The sequence below is a fragment of the Dendrobates tinctorius genome, unplaced genomic scaffold (genome assembly GCF_039654945.1).
Source record: "Dendrobates tinctorius isolate UK_male_01 unplaced genomic scaffold, ASM3965494v1 ptg000203l, whole genome shotgun sequence".
Taxonomy (NCBI): Eukaryota; Metazoa; Chordata; class Amphibia; order Anura; family Dendrobatidae; genus Dendrobates; species Dendrobates tinctorius.
In genome coordinates this window covers 17,489,238-17,508,888 of record NW_027361870.1, presented here as the reverse complement: position 1 = coordinate 17,508,888, position 19,651 = coordinate 17,489,238, and the positions used below count along the sequence as shown (strand labels likewise).

The 19,651-nt window shown below is 45.5% G+C and overlaps 1 protein-coding gene across 1 annotated transcript in view; it reads left to right on the top strand.

The window, feature by feature from the left end:
- Positions 1 to 19,651, top strand: part of ANKEF1 (ankyrin repeat and EF-hand domain containing 1) — a 74,197-nt gene that overhangs the window by 15,213 nt on the left and 39,333 nt on the right. Inside the window, exons 3-5 of the mRNA XM_073553838.1 lie at positions 2,275 to 2,474; positions 2,820 to 2,969; positions 7,123 to 7,246. Of these exons, the coding sequence (XP_073409939.1) occupies positions 2,275 to 2,474; positions 2,820 to 2,969; positions 7,123 to 7,246 (474 nt within the window). The remainder of the gene's footprint in view (positions 1 to 2,274; positions 2,475 to 2,819; positions 2,970 to 7,122; positions 7,247 to 19,651) is intronic.

Sequence of the window (19,651 nt, the reverse complement as noted above, 5' to 3'; positions counted from 1 at the left end):
CCTCATCCCCCAATCCTGGTATGCATGGTAACCCTCACCCCCCTATCCTGGTATGCATGGCCCCCTCACCCCCCAATCCTGGTATGCATGGTCCTCTCACCCCCTATCCTGGTATGCATGGTCCTCTCACCCCTCCCTATCCTGGTTTGCATGGCCCTCTCACCCCCCTATCCTGGTATGCATGGTCCCCTCACTCCCTATCCAGGTATACATGGGCCTCTCACCCCCCAATCCTGGTATGCATGGGACTCCCTCATCCCTATCCTGGTATGCATGGTCCCTAACCCCCTATCCGGGTATACATGGTCCCCTCACCCCGTATCCTGGTATGCATGGCACTCCCTCATCCCCCAATCCTGGTATGCATGGTACCCCTCATCCCCCAATCCTGGTATGCATGGTACCCCTCATCCCCAAATCCTGGTATGCAAGGTCCTCTCACCCCCCCCGATCCTGGTATGCATGGTCCCCTCACCCCCTATCCTGGTATGCATGGTACCCTTCATCCCCCAGTCCTGGTATGCATGGTACCCCTCATCCCCCAATCCTGGTATGCATGGTACCCCTCATCCCCTAATCCTGGTATGCATGGTACCCCTCATCCCTCAATCCTGGTATGTATGGTCCCCTCACCCCCTATCCTGGTATGCATGGTACCCCTCATCCCCCAATCCTGGTATGCATGGTACCCCTCATCCCCCAATCCTGGTATGCATGGTACCCCTCACCCCCCCTATCCTGGTATGCATGGTACCCTTCATCCCCCAATCCTGGTATGCATTGTACTCCCTCATCCCCCAATCCTGTTATGCATGGTCCTCTCACCCCCCTATCCTGGTGTGCATGGTACCCCTCATCCCCCCATCCTGGTATGTATGGTCCTGTCATATTCAATCCTGGTATGCATGGTACCCCTCATCCCCCAGTCCTGCTAAGCATGGTCCTCTCACCTCCCCTATCCTGGTATGCATGGTCCCCTCACTCCTATTAAAACTACACACATACAAAAAAAACAAAAACATTTATACTCACCCTTCTTTCCTGTGCTCCAGCGCTGTCACCACGTTCTGCTGGAGGCCGGGGGAGGAGTCTGGCGCCGGAGTACGCGCATGCCCATAGCGCTGTCCGGCGCCATATTGCTGAAGACACACTGCAAGTGTGTCTTCAGTAAAATGGCGCCGGATCGCGCTATGCGCATGCGCGATTCCGGTCGCACTCCCGCCCCAGTCTCCGGCCGAAGAGAAGCGCCACGGTAACGCTCCTCCCGGTCAGGTAAGTATGTAAGTATGGCGTCGGAGATGGCGGTATGCAGTGTGTACGGTACCGCCTTCTCCGGCGCCATACACACTCCTCACCGCTGACTGCCTCATTCTGTCTGGAGCCAGACTGTGCAGGCGCATCGCGCTTGCGCAGTCTATAAAGGCTTCGGACAGAGTGACGCTTACAGCGTTATATTATAGATACTTGGGCGCAATTGTAAATACATGAATTGAAACTGTTTTGAAGGCAAAGGGTGGTCAGATTACACCAAATATTAATTTAACTTAGATTTCTCTTTTGTTCATTCACTTTAATTTTGTTAATTGATAAAAATAAACTATTAAAACTTCTATTTTTTTTAAAGCATTTTCACTTTTGAAACTTTTTCACAGTACTGTATATGCATTCGCTCTGCTAAGTACACACAACTATGCAGTTCTGCTACATGCAAACACACAAAGATACAGCTTTGCCATACCAACGCACACAACTCTGCTACATAAAAACACACAGGTCTGCTGCGTCATCACTTATACGGATCTGCTGCAGTACATCAACACTTGCGCACACACATACACATGCACACTATATATACGCTGCCACATTTTGAAGTTCCTTCCAGGTATGTGACTGATCACACAACCTGAAGGGACCTTCAGCTAGTCAGGACCTGCAGCAGTTGTGTAGTTGTAGTGATGTACAGGTCCTGGTAGCCTCATCTATTGCCCTAGACTGGTCAGATTGATGAGTGTTCACTGTTCAGCAAGAGGAGAAGGAGCTGCACTGCACAGTTCTCTCAGTGATCGGGAAGGACACGGTGTCGGTGTTCTCCTTGGTCATAGGAAGCTGCCTCCAAACTATAAGATGCACACACTTTTTAGCAAGATTTTTTCTTGCTAAAAAGTGTGTCTTATAGTCAAAAAAAATAGGTAATTGCTTTACGTCCATTTTGTTGAAAATGTAGCACGAATCATGTGTTCTATTGTAATAATGATTATTTTCCTTCATCCACAGGAATTCTGTTTTACTGTATCTCACCGAGTAAGAGACATTTACGTTGCTTTCAATTGGTGTTAACCTCCGGAGCTGATGTCAATAACACATCAGCAGAAGGAATACCGGTGCTACTGGCTGCATGTGAACAGGCTCGAGATTGTAAAGAAATGTGTCTAAGATTGCTGGAGAAAGAAGCGAATCCCAGTGCATTTAATCCAGTAAGAATTTCCAAGGGGTTTTCTAGGATTATTTTTTGGTAGCCTTAATCCCCCAATATGTGTTCAGTGGAAAAAACGGTAGTCAAAACATTTGGTGCAGTACTGTCGTTTGTAGTTATGGTCACAGCTGAAAATCTGTAAATGGTCCAGTGCCCGGTCCCACAGTTCAACCCCATTCAAGCGAAAGGAGCAGATCATAGAATAAACTCCAGTGCCGGACACAGACTTATGTGATTTATGTAATAATAGAAGTTTAAAAAATCCACACTTTAGTGATCCTGACCATTTTTGGTGATGGAGTCCTTTTAATATGGCATAAAATTAATGTTATATGGTTCCATTTAGAAAACCGGTCGCACTGCTTTGATGGAAGCATCAAGAGAAGGAGCTCTGGAGGTTGTTCGCAGCATATTACAGAAAGGAGGGGATGTGAATGCTATTGATAACCAGCGGTATCATGCGGTTCATTTTGCTGCTAAAGGTGGATTTTTTGAGGTACTGTGAAACTTATACTTTTTGTGCCTTTTGTTTTTTTTCCCATGAAATACAGTAAAAATCTACGGTAATTATTTTATTAAATTATTTTCCCGTTCAGTAATCCATATAACTGTGCACTCTCCTTTTCTGTAATGTAATAAAGTTTGCCTGTGTATGGTAAGGCACATGATCCACATAATCAATAAATCGTAGAATGTAATAGAATCTTAGAGTTGGAAGGGACATCCAGGGTCATCGTATCCAACCCCCTGCTCAATGCAGGATTCACTAAACCATCTCAGACAGATGTCTGTCTAGCCTCTGTTTGAAAAGTTTAATTGGAGGAGAATTCACCACCTCTGCTCACTGTCAAAAAAAGTTTTTTTTAATATTTAATCTGTATCTTCTCCCTTTCAGTTTCATTCCATTGTTTCTCATGTTTCCATGCGTAATTGAGACATTTCTTCAGATATTTGTACACAACTATTAAGTCTCCTCTTTTTTGAAAGCTATACATTCCCAGATCCTTTAGCCAATGCTCCTAGGACATATTTGCAGTCCACTCATAATCCTGATAGCTCTTCTCTGAACTTGCTCCAGTTTCCCTGTCTTTTTTTTAAATGTGGTGCCTAGAATCTAGACTGTATGCTTCTCTTAATACATCCCAAAACTGTTTGCCTCTTTTTGCAGCTGCATCACACTGTTGACTTATGTGCATTCTGTGATCTATTAGTATACATGCTATTGCTTAGTTCTATTCCACCCATTCTGTAGATGTTATTTTGGTTCATCTTGCCCGGATGTAGAATCTTGCATTTCTTAGTTGCTGCCCATTATTCAAGCTCATCTAGATCCTTCTGAATCCTTTCTCTGTCTTCTTTAGTGTTAGCTATCCCTCCTAGTTTTCCATCATGGGCAAATCTGATTAGTTTACCTTCAGTTACCTTATCTAGATCATTTATAAAAATATTGAACTACACTGGGGCCAGGACAGAACTTTGTGGTACCCTACTTGAAACACATACAATTGGATGTGCAACCATTTATTACCACTCTTTGAGTATGATCACAGAGGAAGTTATGAATGCACATAACCAAAGCCTTGTCAGTCCCATACTTGGTCATCTTTTTTATATAAATAAGGATAATATAAGTTACTTTATCAAAAGATTTCCTGAAGTCTACCGCAGTTCCTTGATCCACACAGTCAGAGATTCCATCATAGAAGTAAAAAATATTAGTCTGGTATGACTTGTTTGCTACAAACCCATGCTGGCTCTGTTTAATTACTGTGTTCTTACCCAAGTACTTACATATATGATGTTTAATAATTTGTTCAAAGATCTTTCCTGTTATAGAAGTAAGGCTCACTGCCCTGTAATTTTCTGGCTCCATCTTCTTTCCTTTTTTGAAAATAGGGACAACATTTGCCTTTTTCCCATCTTCTAGTACTTTTGTTCATCAGGAATTTTCAAACATTCTGGAGAGTGGTTCTGAAATTTTCTCTGCTGTCTCTTTCAGTACCCTAGGATGTAATTCATCTGGACCATGAGATTAAACTTAATTTAAATTAGCTAAGTGTTCCCTCACCATCTCTTTGGTTATAGATAGGGTGGATTATTTTATTCCTTCAATAGCACAGTGAAGATCAGTTGAAGATACATCTGCTATCTTAGAAAACACAGATGCAAAATAGGAATTTAAAAGTTCGACCTCCTCAACATCATTTTTGACTACTTCACCCTTTTCATCCTGTAAAAATCCTATAGCATCTTTTTACTTTTTTTGCTTTTGACATACCCACAAAATCCTTTTTTATTGCTTTTGGTCTCCCTTGCAAGATTCACTTCATTACTGGCTTTAGCTCTTCTAACGCTTGCCCTGCATTCCCTGCAGACAGCATTACAATTGTGGCCAAAAGTATTGACACCCCTGCAATTCTGTCAGATAATACTCAGTTTCTTCCTGAAAATGATTGCAAACACAAATTCTTTGGCATTATTATCTTCATTTAATTTGTCTTAAATGAAAAAAAAACACAAAAGAGAATGAAGCAAAAAGCAAAACATTGATCATTTCACACAAAACTCCAAAAAGTATTGGCACCCTCAGCCTAATACTTGGTTGCACAACCTTTAGCCAAAATAACTGCTACCAACCGCTTCCGGTAACCATCAGTGAGGTTCTTACAATGCTCTGCTGGAATTTTAGACCATTCTTCTTTGGCAAACTGCTCCAGGTCCCTGATATTTGAAGGGTGCCTTCTCCAAACTGCCATTTTTAGATCTCTCCACAGGTGTTCTATGGGATTCAGGTCTGGACTCATTGCTGGCCACCTTAGAAGTCTCCAGTGCTTTCTCTCAAACCATTTTCTAGTGCTTTTTGAAGTGTGTTTTGGGTCATTGTCCTGCTGGAAGACCCATGACCTCTGAGGGAGACCCAGCTTTCTCACACTGGGCCCTACATTATGCTGCAAAATTTGTTGGTAGTCTTCTGACTTCATAAGCCATGCACACGGTCAAGCAGTCCAGTGCCAGAGGCAGCAAAGCAACCACAAAACATCAGGGAACCTCCGCCATGTTTGACTGTAGGGACTGTGTTCTTTTCTTTGAATGCCTCTTTTTTTCTCCTGTAAACTCTATGTTGATGCCTTTGCCCAAAAAGCTCTACTATTGTCTCATCTGACCAGAGAACATTCTTCCAAAACGTTTTAGGCTTTATCAGGTAAGTTTTGGCAAACTCCAGCCTGGCTTTTTTATGTCTCGGGGTAAGAAGTGGGGTCTTCCTGGGTCTCCTACCATACAGTCCCTTTTCATTCAGACGCCGACGGATAGTACGGGTTGACACTGTTGTACCCTCGCACTGCAGGGCAGCTTGAACTTGTTTAGATGTTAGTCGAGGTTCTTTATCCAACATCCGCACAATCTTGCGTTGAAATCTCTTGTCAATTTTTCTTTTCCGTCCACATCTAGGGAGGTTAGCCACAGTGCCATGGGCTTTAAACTTCTTGATGACATTGCGCACGGTAGACACAGGAACATTCAGGTCTTTGGAGATGGACTTGTAGCCTTGAGATTGCTCATGCTTCCTCACAATTTGATTTCTCAAGTCCTCAGACAGTTCTTTGGTCTTCTTTCTTTTCTCCATGCTCAATATGGTACACACAAGGACACAGGACAGAGGTTGAGTAAACTTTAATCCATGTCAACTGGCTGCAAGTGTGATTTAGCTATTTCCAACACCTGTTAGGTGCCACAGGTAAGTTACAGGTGCTGTTAATTACACAAATTAGAGAAACATCACGTGATTTTTCGAACAGTGCCAATACTTTTGTCCACCCTCTTTTTTATGTTTGGTGTGGAATTATATCCAATTTGGCTTTAGGACAATTGTTTTTGTGTTTTTTCATTTAAAACAAATTAAATGAAGATAATAATACCAAAGAATTTGTGATTGCAATCATTTTCAGGAAGAAACTGAGTATTATCTGACAGAATCGCAGGGGTGTCAATACTTTTGGCCACAACTGTATATTCTTCTTTAGATATACTCCCCTCTTTACATTTGATATAAATTTCTTTTTTCCGTTTAGCAAATGTTTAAGTTCTGTGTTCATACATCCTGGTGTCTTTAAATGCTTCCAGTTCTTCTTTTCAGGATTGTTACTGATTGTGCACTGAGAATTTGATTTAGCAAAATCTCATATCCTTTTTGGACATTTCTATCGTTTAGAACATACAGCCATTGGACCTTTTCTACCCTCTTAGACTTTAAGGTTGGACTTCAGAAAGGCAGAATTTAATGGACTGAGTCCCTTGTATGTCTTCCTCCTCTTGTAATCCAAAATTTGAGGATAGCATGATCCCTGTCTTCTAAATTTCCAGCCACCTTTACTTGCTCCACCATTTCCTCTCTGTTGGTAAGAATTAGGTCCAAGATGGCAGACCCTCTTGTTCTCCCTTCTACCTTTTGAAAGCTAACGTTATCAGCAAGAGAAGATAAGAATTGTCTGGACCCGTTACTTTTGTCTGAGATAGATTCCCAACAAATATCTGGATAGTTAAATGGAGCCATATATTTCTTTTACACATGATAATTACCGTATGTGTCTTTGTGTGATGGCTCCACACATCTCGTCATGATAATGAAATGAGTTCCTCTACTTTTTTAGATCTTGAAGGTGCTGTCTGCATACAAAGGAGACATGGGAATTATTGCAATGGATGGGAACACAGCCCTTCACCATGCAGCCACTGGTGGTTTCGCTGATTGCTGCAAGTTCCTTGGACAAAGAGGTAATAGGAAGCTCTGAACATGATCATGATTTAATGATTTTTTCGGTAACTACTTTAATTGCAGATGATCAAAAAAATTCACAGGACCCTGGTTTAGTAATCTTGTCAGTAGTACGTGATGCTGACCAGTGCTCTGTGAACATGCACCTACCATCCAGAAGCATTAGCGCATTTTTTGATTAGTAGGCTTGGCACGATGTTATGTGTGCTTCGCAATGCAACAATGGCATCGCACTGGACCTGCAATTTAGAGGCACAGCGGTGATTCCACCAAGGTAGTGGTCACAAAGCTCTGGTCACTGGCCAAAACTACCGACGTGGCTTCTGGGGACCAGGGCCTTGCAAATCTTTTTGCTTATTTCAACTTTTAATGTAAGAAATAAAGGGAACTTGTGACATGTTTCTTTTATATCATGTGAATGGATAGGTGCTTTTGCGTCACTTACCTTGGTTAGAAATCCAGCTGCATTATTGGAAGATGACAAGGCATAATAGGTGTGACGATGATCTAGCCAATGCTCTGCTGGGAATCTTTGGGCCGTGGTCTCTGACAGCAGAATAGTGCATCTGCCACAGTGCCAAAATTATGTAGGAATGGTTTGAGGAACATGAGTTCAAGGTGGTGACATTTCTCCAAATTCTCAGATCTTAGTCCAATCATACATAAGGATATGCTGAAAAAACAAATCCCAGCCATGGAGGCAACAACTTACAGGGCTTAAGGGATCTTCTGCATATTTATAAACCCATGTACAAACATTAATCAAGTTATCAATATATACACATACACCGAACCGACTTGCTTATGACACTTTTACTTCTGCCTTGGTATGTTGTGGGCGAAATGTTCCTTTGACCATTTTTAGTGCCTGTCGGTAATGCCAAGCATATGACAGCTGCTGCATCATAGAACAGAAAGAACAAGTCTTGCAGCCCAAGCTGCAGTGTCATAGAGCCAGTGTGCTTCCAAATGACTTCTTTGTGATATGTGTGTCTATGATCTTGCACAAATATAGTGAATGGGTTAACAAATCCTGTCTTAAAACTATCACAGCTGTGTATGAGATCATGATAGATCCTAATTTTTTAGTTTAAATGATTCAATTTTCTACAGCATTGCTATCATAAATCCCCATATAATGTTTAATACCTAATTTACTAAAGTGCAGGGCTCGGAAAAGAGAATTAAATGACTGGTATGTCTTATGCACACGTGGGTGCGACTGCAAGGGGTTAATCCATCTGCACCCAATTAATCCTGCAGTCACCTTTCACTCAGGCTGCAATTTGAGCTAAAATCACACCCCAACACTGTGCCCACACCCCGGATGCACCAATCTTTGCCAATCACTCACCAAAGAGGCAAGGTTATGAGTTCCCAAAATCCACACCACTGTCCAACAGTCAAAAGGCCCCACACTCTCAGAAAGGCTGTGGATTCTTTAGAGCATTAAAGGCCCAAACGTTTTAAAGTTTTTCGGTTTAAAACAAACAGAACAATGCTTGCAAGAAAAAGCTGTATAAAAAAAAGACACAGTAAGGCAAAATACAAATAGACAAAACAGTCGTAAAATAAAAAAGAGAGAATACCTAAAGGTTTCCTTCTGTTGATGTTGTTCTGTATCTCTAAGGATAGGAGAATGATGGAACATACTCAGACTTGGCTGACCCCAAGTATGTGAACGCCTAGCAATTGTTCAAATCATCTGTTTATATCTCCAGTCCTCTGCTTGGATATTCAGGACCGACTGTGTTAGGCTAGTCATTCTTTGATTAATTTTTCTTCTGTAAATATGTGTGATTATATTCAATGCATGTGATGGAAGAGTTTGTGTAGTCTCAGTTTTGCATCAGTTTGAAAATGAAACATATTTGAAACAGAAAATATAGAATGAGACTTCACTTTTGATGTACTGAACGTTAATACTCAGAATTGTAATTAATAACGTGTTATTATCTAAAATATTATTTTCCCCAAAATATTGGAAAACTCTTCCAGCTAATGTACTCTATACATAATATATAGGGAAGCATTCATCGTATATGTACATGATCAGGGCCGGCCCGAACGTATAGGCGAAATAGGCGGCCGCCTAGGGCGCCGACCCAAAGGGGGCGCCAGAGAAAAAATAGAAAAAATTATAAAAAATCTTTTCAAAAGGCAAAAAGTTTTAGAGATGGAAAGAAAAGTGTACATATTTAAGGGCAAATATGACGCAAGAGAGGTTGGTTGGGTTGGCAACAATTTCGATAGAATCTGAAGTTGCTAAACAAATTAATCTCGGTGACTTAGTGTCATCCTTTTAAAAAAAAAAGGCAAGGAAACAAAAATTTTAATTACCTATGGTCGTTTTTGTTTTGTGTTATTGATTACTTTGTATATATTTGTCCTATGCAACTTCTCAGAAGATTAAAGAGTTAGGAGAGAGTTAATTAATCATTGTTGTTGTGGTTTATTTTGCTCCTAAATTTATATCCCAAGTTTTCATCTACTGCCAAGAATAGTAGGGGCGCAACAAAATAGTTACGCCTAGGAATACGTGGAGGACACCAGGGAATGTAGTTCCAAAGCTTTACTCACAGTCTGTGATGCATACAGGTGCCCGCCTCAGTGCCGTGTTCTCCAGGTCAGGGGCTCAGCCAACCACCAGGCAAGATGAAGTACTCCGTTCCAACACTCCGCCATCATAAATGCCTTTTCTGAACGTCTCCCTTTTGCGCCTATAGTGAAGTACTCTCAGTACTGAGTTACACTGGAGTTCCTCCTGTCAGATGTTCCTATGAACTCTACTTGTACGGCAGACAGCTGTAGCCTGCTTCAGGGACTCCTTGCTACCAAATCCCGGCTCACTATCGTTGCTGTTGTGCCCCCAAGTCTTGTGTGGGAATAAAGTGATGACAACTTCTATTCCTCCGGTGTCTGCTGCAGGACCATTAGTATCCATACAACCTCGGGGACCGGACCCCAGCCTTGCACTGTGAACTTGGGAAGGGTTCTGCTCTAACCCTGATCCTTAGTCCTCCTCTCCTCATGTTCCATACTAATCCTTCCTTCTTATGGAGAGAGTCAGGCTTTCCATCAATGTCTCTTTCCTGTGCCAGCGGACCCAGGTCACTGAGGTCGGCTGCAGCACTTCCTTCATCCATCCCACTCAGGGGATCTTCACTCCTCCACTGACTCTGTCAGACTGACCAAATCCTAAACTCTTCCCGCTCTTTTGGTGCAGACTAAACTCCACCCGCCTCCCAGCACGCTTTGTGTTCCAAGCAGGGAGCCACCAAAGGCTGCTTTGCTACACTACTGTGTTGTGTGGGATGCAGGTGTTGGAGGTGGTCAGGTGTCTCCACCTTACCTGGATGGTGGGGTACCACACCTCAGGAGGAGGTGCAGTACCTCTGCGGCGACTGAACCCTCAGGGGCGCCACATACCCCCCCGGTTAAACACAGCACGTCCGCGGGCTGCAAGTGAAACAAAGTTAGACAAAACAAAGGAACATACAAAAATTTTGGAATGCTGATAAACAATTCTTATTTAAACTTCCCAATGTGGGAGGCACTCACTCTTGAACGCTGCAGAACAATTTAACAGACTATCTATAATTACCTATTTTTAAAGTGCTATGAAAATAAACTTACTACCAGTTCAATTACTATCATCAACACATTTTCCTTCTCTTTATCTTTCACATTTTCTTTTACTGTCTCTGTTAGACATGGGTGACAACGGCTGATGCCTGGTTCGTCACCTGTATTCAAATCTTTACTCAAAATTTTACATCTTTATTCAACATTATCAAATTCTGTAAAATATCCATTCCTAATCAAATACCTAAATACTACTATCAAGTAAGCTCTGTATAAAATCCGTCAACATTTTTATAAGACACATCACACAATACTTTAAGACATCAATAATTCTTGCACGTGCTGGACACCGCTCCCAGCCGGGATTTCTTGCAGTGTCCTTGGATTGGAGCTATGCTCCATGATGAGGTAGTTCTTATTCATAAAAGATCTATGTAAAACCAAGAAAGGGCACCTAAAGAGGTGCAACTATATACAACACAGTGTCATAGTTAGGACATGGTTGATGTCCTGTTCTCACAGGGTTAACTTTTGCCGGCCTCTCTTTGGATCTGGGAGGGGTATTTATACTCACTCCAGACTACCATTCTCTGTCAGCTATACTGTTATTCTGTCTGTGTGTCTGACCGACCCCCCTGGTGTGCGTGTACTGCATTGCTTGTTTGATTCCCGTGTATGACCTGGCCTGTCCCCTCACTCTGAACTCTGTCTCGCGTTTTAGGTACTATTGTCTTCTCTGGTTCTGACCTCCTGGCTTGGCTATTGTTGCTCCGCTACCGTTTGCCCCTATTGTACCGTCTGTTGCCCATTCTGGTTTTCTGATCTATTGCTACGTCCTGACTATCCGCTCTGTCTAACCCTTTGGTACTGTCCTGCTATCTCATGCATTGACCCCGGCTTGATCTGGTTTCCGCCCCTGTCTATGCCCCTTGGTAACTTGTCCCGTAGTTACCTTTCTAGAAGTTTCCCTGCAGCTCCTAGCTCTGTGGAGCTTAGGCCACGCCTCCAGCAGCCACATGCTTCAGGTCCTGATAGTTTGAAGCACGCATTGTCACCGCTGCTGCCCTGCTCCACAGGTATCTTTGAGCACATTTTTTTGTACTCAGGACATGCGCACTGGCTCAGTGAGCGAGTGTAGTGCGGTGTTCCTGACACACAGTTTGTGGATCATTCATTGTCCATGATCTCTGCAGTTCAATGAAAAATATGCTTCCAACGCAACTAGGCAAACACTTGTAAAACTAAAGAAAACATGATAACAAAAAGAAGGCACAACGGTGCAAATACCCTCCTGGGTAACAACTAGTCAGTTAGTGTTTCTTTATTGGGCATCCCCTCCTGGGGTAGTGGAAGCTGGTCTCTTTGGTTGCTTCCAGGGGAGAAGATTTGGATGTCCACCTTCTGGCGGATTAATTAATTGTCGGTAGTCAGCAGGAATTTTGGGGATGACTGCTTGTGGTCCCGCAGGGGCAGCTGCTGGGTCCTTGGGGTGTTGCACTTCCATGGCCGTAACCTGCCGGACTTTTGCAGGAACACCAACCGCGGTGGGAGGTAATCCTGCCGGGGGAACGTAAGCATGTTCCTTTTTGTAGGCCGCAATAAAATCCTCTGGTATACGGCGCACATTCATGGCGTACCAGCCACGGAGTCCCTCATGTCGGGTGAAAGTTACATACTCCCCCGGGTGCAAGTGTCGAGCAGGGTGTCCCCTCCGGAGGTGAGACTCAACATCCCTCCTGCTAAAGAAGAGGTCAGAGATCCTCTGGGGGTCTGAGATAATTCCAAACCCCCACTCCTGATTAACATTCAGGACCTGACCCCATCCTGCTGAGTCCCGGGGACTATAGTGACCGTCACGGACCGTTTCTTTCCGGGCCATGTCAGGGCCCAGCACTGCCAGCCTCCGCTGTTTCCGTTCCCTCTGCTCGGCTGCCAGCTGGCGGATAGTCTGTTGGCATCTGGCCTCCTCCTCCCGGGACCAGCCTCTACCCACAGTGGACAGGGGGACCACCGCTAGGGGTTCAGGTGTTTCCCCCCAGGGACTCGAATCCCGGTCCCAGACCAGGTCTAGCACGAACTGCCCGGACTCTGCAGCAGCTGTGCACCCTGAGGCCTTCCCAGCTGCAAGGGCGGCGGTCATACCTGTAGCTTCCTGGTGGTGTTGTCTGCTCCGATTCGGGCGTCGGGCGGCAGCTGGTGGCAGCGGTGGTGACTCTAGCTGCCCGGTCAGAGGCGGGAGAAGGTGGTGGAACCGATGGCGTCTCCGGGTCCACAGGGTCCTCTGGTGGGACCTGCGCAGTCGCGCTAGGTCCACGCAGGAGTCCAGCTTCTTCCTGCTTGGCTCTCGGGCCCTCCGGTACCTCCTCCGTGCAGGCGGCGCTCACTGGCGGTTGCAGCAGGGAGATGGTGACAGGCGCTGCCGATGGCATCGCAGCGGCCTCAGGTTCTGCAAGTGCTGCCGGAGGGAGGACCAGGGCATCCTTGGTGGGTACCGGTGGTGCAGGTACCGCGGGCGTAGGTACTGGTGATATAGCAGCGGCGGCGGGTACCAATGGTGAGTGTACCTGTGATGGAGGTACCGATGGTTTACGCCCCTCCTGTGCACGCTGCCAGTTCAGAGTCCAGAGAGCCTCCTGTCTCAGCCGCAGGCGGTGTGTCAGCTGGGCAATCTCGTCCTCCAGCTGCTGGCGGTCCGTTGTAGAAGCAAGGTCGGAGCCTTCTGCCATTGCGCCGGGGAAGTTCAGCTCAACCTCCTCGCTCTCTTCGGGCCTCCTTCCTTCTCCCAATATGGCATTCTCACTCTCTCCCTCCTTCTTCCCGGGCTCTTTTCCCGCCACCGGCTCTTGCTCCTCCTTCTGGGGGCGGCGTCTTCTTCCTCCTCCTCCATACCAGGCCAGTATACGAACCCCTCGGGGGGTGGGCCATGTTGCAGTTGCATAGAAGTTCAGGCAGGGGAGGCCCAGGACAGTTCGCAGTCTTTTCTTAGGACCACCCATGTTGTCATGCCCTTCTTCACCGCGCCGGCGGCCATTTTGAGAGTCCATTTTACAGTCTATCAGCTTGGTAATTCTGCACATTTTCAGCAATGTCTATGTCCAATAACATTCAGGCACACAGAACCCGGTGGCACCGGGCTTCGTCATCCTGTTCGTGACGCCAAAAATGGATCGCCCTTACCCAGGGCTGTGGGGTACTCGGAGCCGGGCCCGGTGGATTTCAACGGTAGCTGTGACCTGGTCCGTGGCCCTGGGCGTCCATTGTAAAAGGGGCTTGTTGAGTGTGTGGATGATGATTAAAGTTTATTAGTGAATGATTCGTGACGCCACCTGTGGTGTTCGGCAATGAAGATGTTAAGCCGATGCTGCAGACAGATCCTCTGGGACAGATAGTGTGGTGCAGCAATGGTGTCGTGGCCCTCCACAGGTAGGGCAGTAGTCCCAGGGCAGTGTAGGTGAAGAGATAGGGAGGAGACGTAGATGATGCGGTGTCAGGCACAGCTATGTAGCAGTGCTGAGTGTGTTGGCGCAGGAATAAGTGGAGGACACCAGGGAATGTAGTTCCAAAGCTTTACTGACAGTCTGTGATGCATACAGGTGCCCGCCTTAGTGCCGTATTCTCCAGGTCAGGGGCTCAGCCAACCACCAGGCAAGATGAAGTACTCCGTTCCAACACTCCGCCAACATAAATGCCTTTTCTGAACGTCTCCCTTTTGCGCCTATAGTGAAGTACTCTCAGTACTGAGTTACACTGGAGTTCCTCCTGTCAGATGTTCCTATGAACTCTACTTGTACGGCAGACAGCTGTAGCCTGCTTCGGGGACTCCTTGCTACCAAATCCCGGCTCACTATCATTGCTGTTGTTCCCCCAAGTCTTGTGTGGGAATAAAGTGGTGACAACTTCTATTCCTCCGGTGTATGCTGCAGGACCATTAGTATCGATACAACCTCGGGGACCAGACCCCGGCCTTGCGCTGTGAACTTGGGAAGGGTTCTCCTCTAACCCTAATCCTTAGTCCTCCTCTCCTCATGTTCCGTACAAATCCTTCTTTCTTATGGAGAGAGTCAGGCTCTCTATCAATGTTCCTTTCCTGTGCCAGCGGACCCAGGTCACTGAGGTCGGCTGCAGCACTTCCTTCATCCATCCCACTCAGGGGATCTTCACTCCTCCACTGACTCTGTCAGACTGACCAAATCCTAAACTCTTCCCGCTCTTTTGGTGCAGACTAAACTCCACCCGCCTCCCAGCACGCTTCGTGTTCCAAGCAGGGAGCCATCAAAGGCTGCTTGGCTACACTACTGTGTTGTGTGGGATGCAGGTGTTGGAGCGTGGTCAGGTGTCTCCACCTTACCTGGATGGTGGGGTACCACACCTCAGGAGGAGGTGCAGTACCTCTGTGGCGAATGAACCCTCAGGGGCGCCACACATATGTGCAAAATTTACAGTAAGGTAGGAGAATAACATGGAAATGCCTCAATCAATTCACATTAATGACAGGCACAAGAGGTGGTAATGCCTTACCCTATATCAACACTATCTGATTCTTACCTTGCTGCGGAGGTTGGCACTCTAAACCTGCGCAATTGATACCCCCGCTCACCAACGACTCACCCTGCAGCCCCCTATAGTGGCAAAGAATGAGTTAGAGCTCAAAACTAAAGTAATTAATTTGCTTACGTGCTGTTATTAAGAGATATCATAAAATACATTTTTTTTGCCAAGTGCATACGAGGAGAATAACATGGAAATGCCTCAATCAATTCACATTAATGACAGACACAAGGGGGGGTGATGCCTTACCCTATATCTACACTTTCTGATCCTACCTTGTTTTAGGGGAACGGTCCTCATGTGACCATAAGTGTGGTTTGGTCTAATAAAGATTTTACATCATTTTTCGGGTATGATGACTACCAGAGCCAGATTTTTGTAAAATTGTAATTTTTTTTGTAAAATTGCCTTATATACTACTCCTGATGAACCTTGGATAAGGAGAAACATGTTGAGTTAATTATGGTAATTTTCTTGCCAAATAGCGATTGATGTTTTGGCTACTTACAGTGATTACTAATGGGTTTCTGAAAAAGACTATTGATGTGTCTGTCATTTCTATCAGTTGATTGAGGCATTTGCATGTTTTTTTCCTGCCTCAAGGTATATTTTGCACATATGCACTTGGCAACAAAAAAAATTATGATATCTCTTGATAACAGCAAGCAAGCAAAGGAATTTGGCTGTGAGCCCTAACTCTCATTTTTTTGAGCTGGGGCGCCAATTGCGCAGGTTTAGGGTGCCAACCTCCGCAGCAAGGTAGGATCAGATAGTGTTGATATAGGGTATGGCACTATCTCCTCTTTTTTCTATCTCTTTTTGTCTTTTATTATAGTGCTTTTGAAGAAAGCACTATATTGTAATCCGAACGCTGCTAACTTATTCGTCTTCCTCTGCTTCTTCTTCTTATTATTCAGTTGATTTTCCACAATTAATGCGGCCCAAACCGCTACACGCACAAACTCTGTTGAGGTGTCGTTTCGAAGCAAGCGTCCACGAGAGGTGTGCTAAGTAATTTTCGTGTTGATCAGATTTGTACTTTTTGCGCAATTTGCGTTTGAAAAGACATTTTCCTCAATGCATTTCAATGGGAAAATGTTGCCACAGAGAAATCATACCCTGAGGCGATTCAAATGGCAGTTAAGCTCATTGATATGCGCAGGCACACCCAGTTACTATGCCAACGCCTACGAACTTTACATGACCCCCCCAGGACACAGTTTCTGCCAGATAATTTCAGCTCTTAAAGCGAAACCCACAGCACAAATGCAAATCTAGCTTCATCACATGACGCATGCCCCTGAGAGAATGTGCGCCAAAGTGGATTTAGAAGCCCAGTGCACCAAACTAGCTCTTAAATGGCCGACGCGCCAAAGTGATTCTTAAAGGGCCGGAGCACCAAAATGAGTCTTTAAGTGCCGGCACACCAAATCGAAAGCTGAGTGACCCCAAGCTCCAAATCGGAGGCTGAGCCACCCCGGCCTCCAAATCAGAGGCTGATCGACCCTGGCCTACAAATCAGAGGCTGAGCCACCCCGGCCTCCAAATCGGAGGCTGAGCCACCCTGGCCTGCAAATCAGAGGCTGAGCCACCCCGGCCTCCAAATCGGAGGCTGAGCGACCCTGGTCTTCAAATAGGAGGCTGAGCGACCCCGGGCCCCAAATCAGAGGCTGAGTGGGGTGCCCAAGTGTGAAACCCTTGCCGAAGCAGCAAGCAAGTCTCTTAAATGGGCAGCTTGGGCACCATTTCAAAGCACTATCTGTAGTTCCTTCAGGAAATACACATCCCACTACCACGATTATTGCTAGCGATTTTCCTAGCGAAAATTTCTTTTAACGGAGGTGATTTATTACTATGGTGTCCTATGGCAGGAAACCACTGCCCTAAATTTTTAAATTTTTTAAATTTTAAATCGCTAGTGATTTTTCTGCCATAGGAGTCCATAGAAAAATTTTTATTTTTTTTTGGTAACTTATGGTGACCGACCCATTTTGGACTCGCCAGCTGTTTCATGACAGAATTTTTCTATTACTCTGTTATTTGGTAGGATTGTTCTGAGAGGAATTTTTTATTTGGCTATATTACCATTACTGTTATAGGTTTCCTATCATAGAAAAAGCTGAACGGAGGGCATTTTTACCTTCAACTTTGCCACAGCTTGTGTGACGGAACACATCAACATCTATTCAACTAGACCCTTCAATGCATTCATCTAGGGGTATAATGAAAATTTTCACTGTAAAGGTTTTGAACAAATTAATGCAAAGCAGATGTAAAAATTAGGATTTTGAGGTTTTTCTGCGAATGTACCATTATAAAGACAGTTTTTTTTGGACAGTGGACATATAAATAAAATCATGCACCCCAAAACTGATAGCCCTGTTTCTCCTGTGTTCAGAAATGTGCCCATCTTATGTGTAGGGACACAACTAGGCCTAAATGGAAAGGAATGGGGGGTGTAGAGCGCACGCTTTTCTTGAAAATGTTTTAGGCTCTATGGCACATTTTTAGTGTATTGCAGGGCCAAAACAGTAGTGGACCCCCACAAGTGACCCCATTGTGAAAACTAGAGCAAAAAACTAATAATAAAATTAACAAAAAATCTAAAAAAAAAGTTAAAAAAGCATTCAGTAACAAACTAACGGAAACTGACACTAAATGTAATGGATGCTGACAATAACTGACGCTAACTGACAATAATGGATGCTGACTAATAAATGGACGCTGACAATAATAAACGCTAACTAATAAACGGCGCTGACATAAACGGACGCTGTCACTAAGAGTAACAGACGATAACTGACAATAAATGGACGCAGACAATAACGGATGCTAACTGACACTGACTAAAACTAATGGACACTAGCTAAGGGCACCTTCAGACCTTTCAATAGATAGCGTGGGCGAACGCGGACCTGTCGGCACGTCACAGTGTAACCCAGAGTAATCCCGCCCACCAAATCAGACCCAGAGTGGCCCCGCACACCAAATCGGACCCTATGGGGCCCCACCTACCAAATCGGACCCAGGGTGGCCCCGCCCACCAAATTGGACTCTGTGGGGCCCCGCCCACCAAATCGGACCCAGAGTGGCTCCGCCCACCAAATCGGACCCAGAGTGGCCCTGCCCACCAAATCGGACCCTATGGGAGCCTCCCCACCAAATCGGACCCAGAGTGGCCCCACCCTCCAATTTGGACCCAGAGTGGCCCCACCCACCAAATCAGACCCTATGGGGCCCCATCCACCAATAGGACCCAGAGTGGCCCCGCCCATGAAATCAGACCCAGAGTTGCCCCACCCACCAAATCGGACACTTTGGGGCCCTGCCCAACAAATCGGACCTAGAGTGGCCCCGCCCACCATATTGGACTATGTGGGGCCCCGCCCACCAAATCGGACCCAGAGTGGCCCCGCCCACCAAATCGGACCCAGAAGGGCCCCGCCCACAAAATTGGACCCAGAGGGGCTCTGCCCACAAAATCAGACCCTAAGGGGCCCCACCCACAAAATTGGACCCTGAGGGGCCCCGGACACAAAATCAGATCCTGAGGGATCCCGTCCACCAATTCAAACCCTGAGGAGCCCAGGCCACCGAATCGGATCCTGAGGGGCCCCACCCACCAAATCAGACCCTGAGGGGCCCCACAGGCCAAAGTGGCCCCTGAGAGGCACCCACAGTTAAAACGGATCCTGAGTTGAAAGTCTTGCAGGGGCAGCAGGCAAGTCTCTCTTAAAGGGGCAGCCCAGGCACCATTTCAAAGCACTAGCTGTACTTCCTTCAGGAAATACACATCTAGTTCTTCTTCTGCTTCTTCTTTATAGTGGTTTGAAAAAGCCACTATATTGTAATCCGAACGCTGCTAACTTATTATAGTGGTTTGAAAAAACCACTATATTGTAATCCGAACGCTGCTAACTTATTCTTCTGATTATGCAGTTGATTTCCGCAATTAATGTGGCCCAAACCGCTACACGCACAGACACCGTTGAGGTGTTGTTTTGAAGCCAGCGTCCACGAGTGGTGTGCTAAGTATTTTTCGTGTCGATCGGATTTGTAGTTTTTGCGCAATTTGCGTTTGAAAAAACATTTTCCCGTCATTGGAATGTATTGTCTCAATGCTTTTCAATGGGAAAATGTTGCCACAGAGAAAACATGCCCTGAGGCAATTCAAATGGCAGTTAAGCTCATTGATATGCGCAGGCACACCCAGTTACTATGCCAACGCCTATGAACTTCACATGACGCCCCCAGGACACAGATTCTGGCAG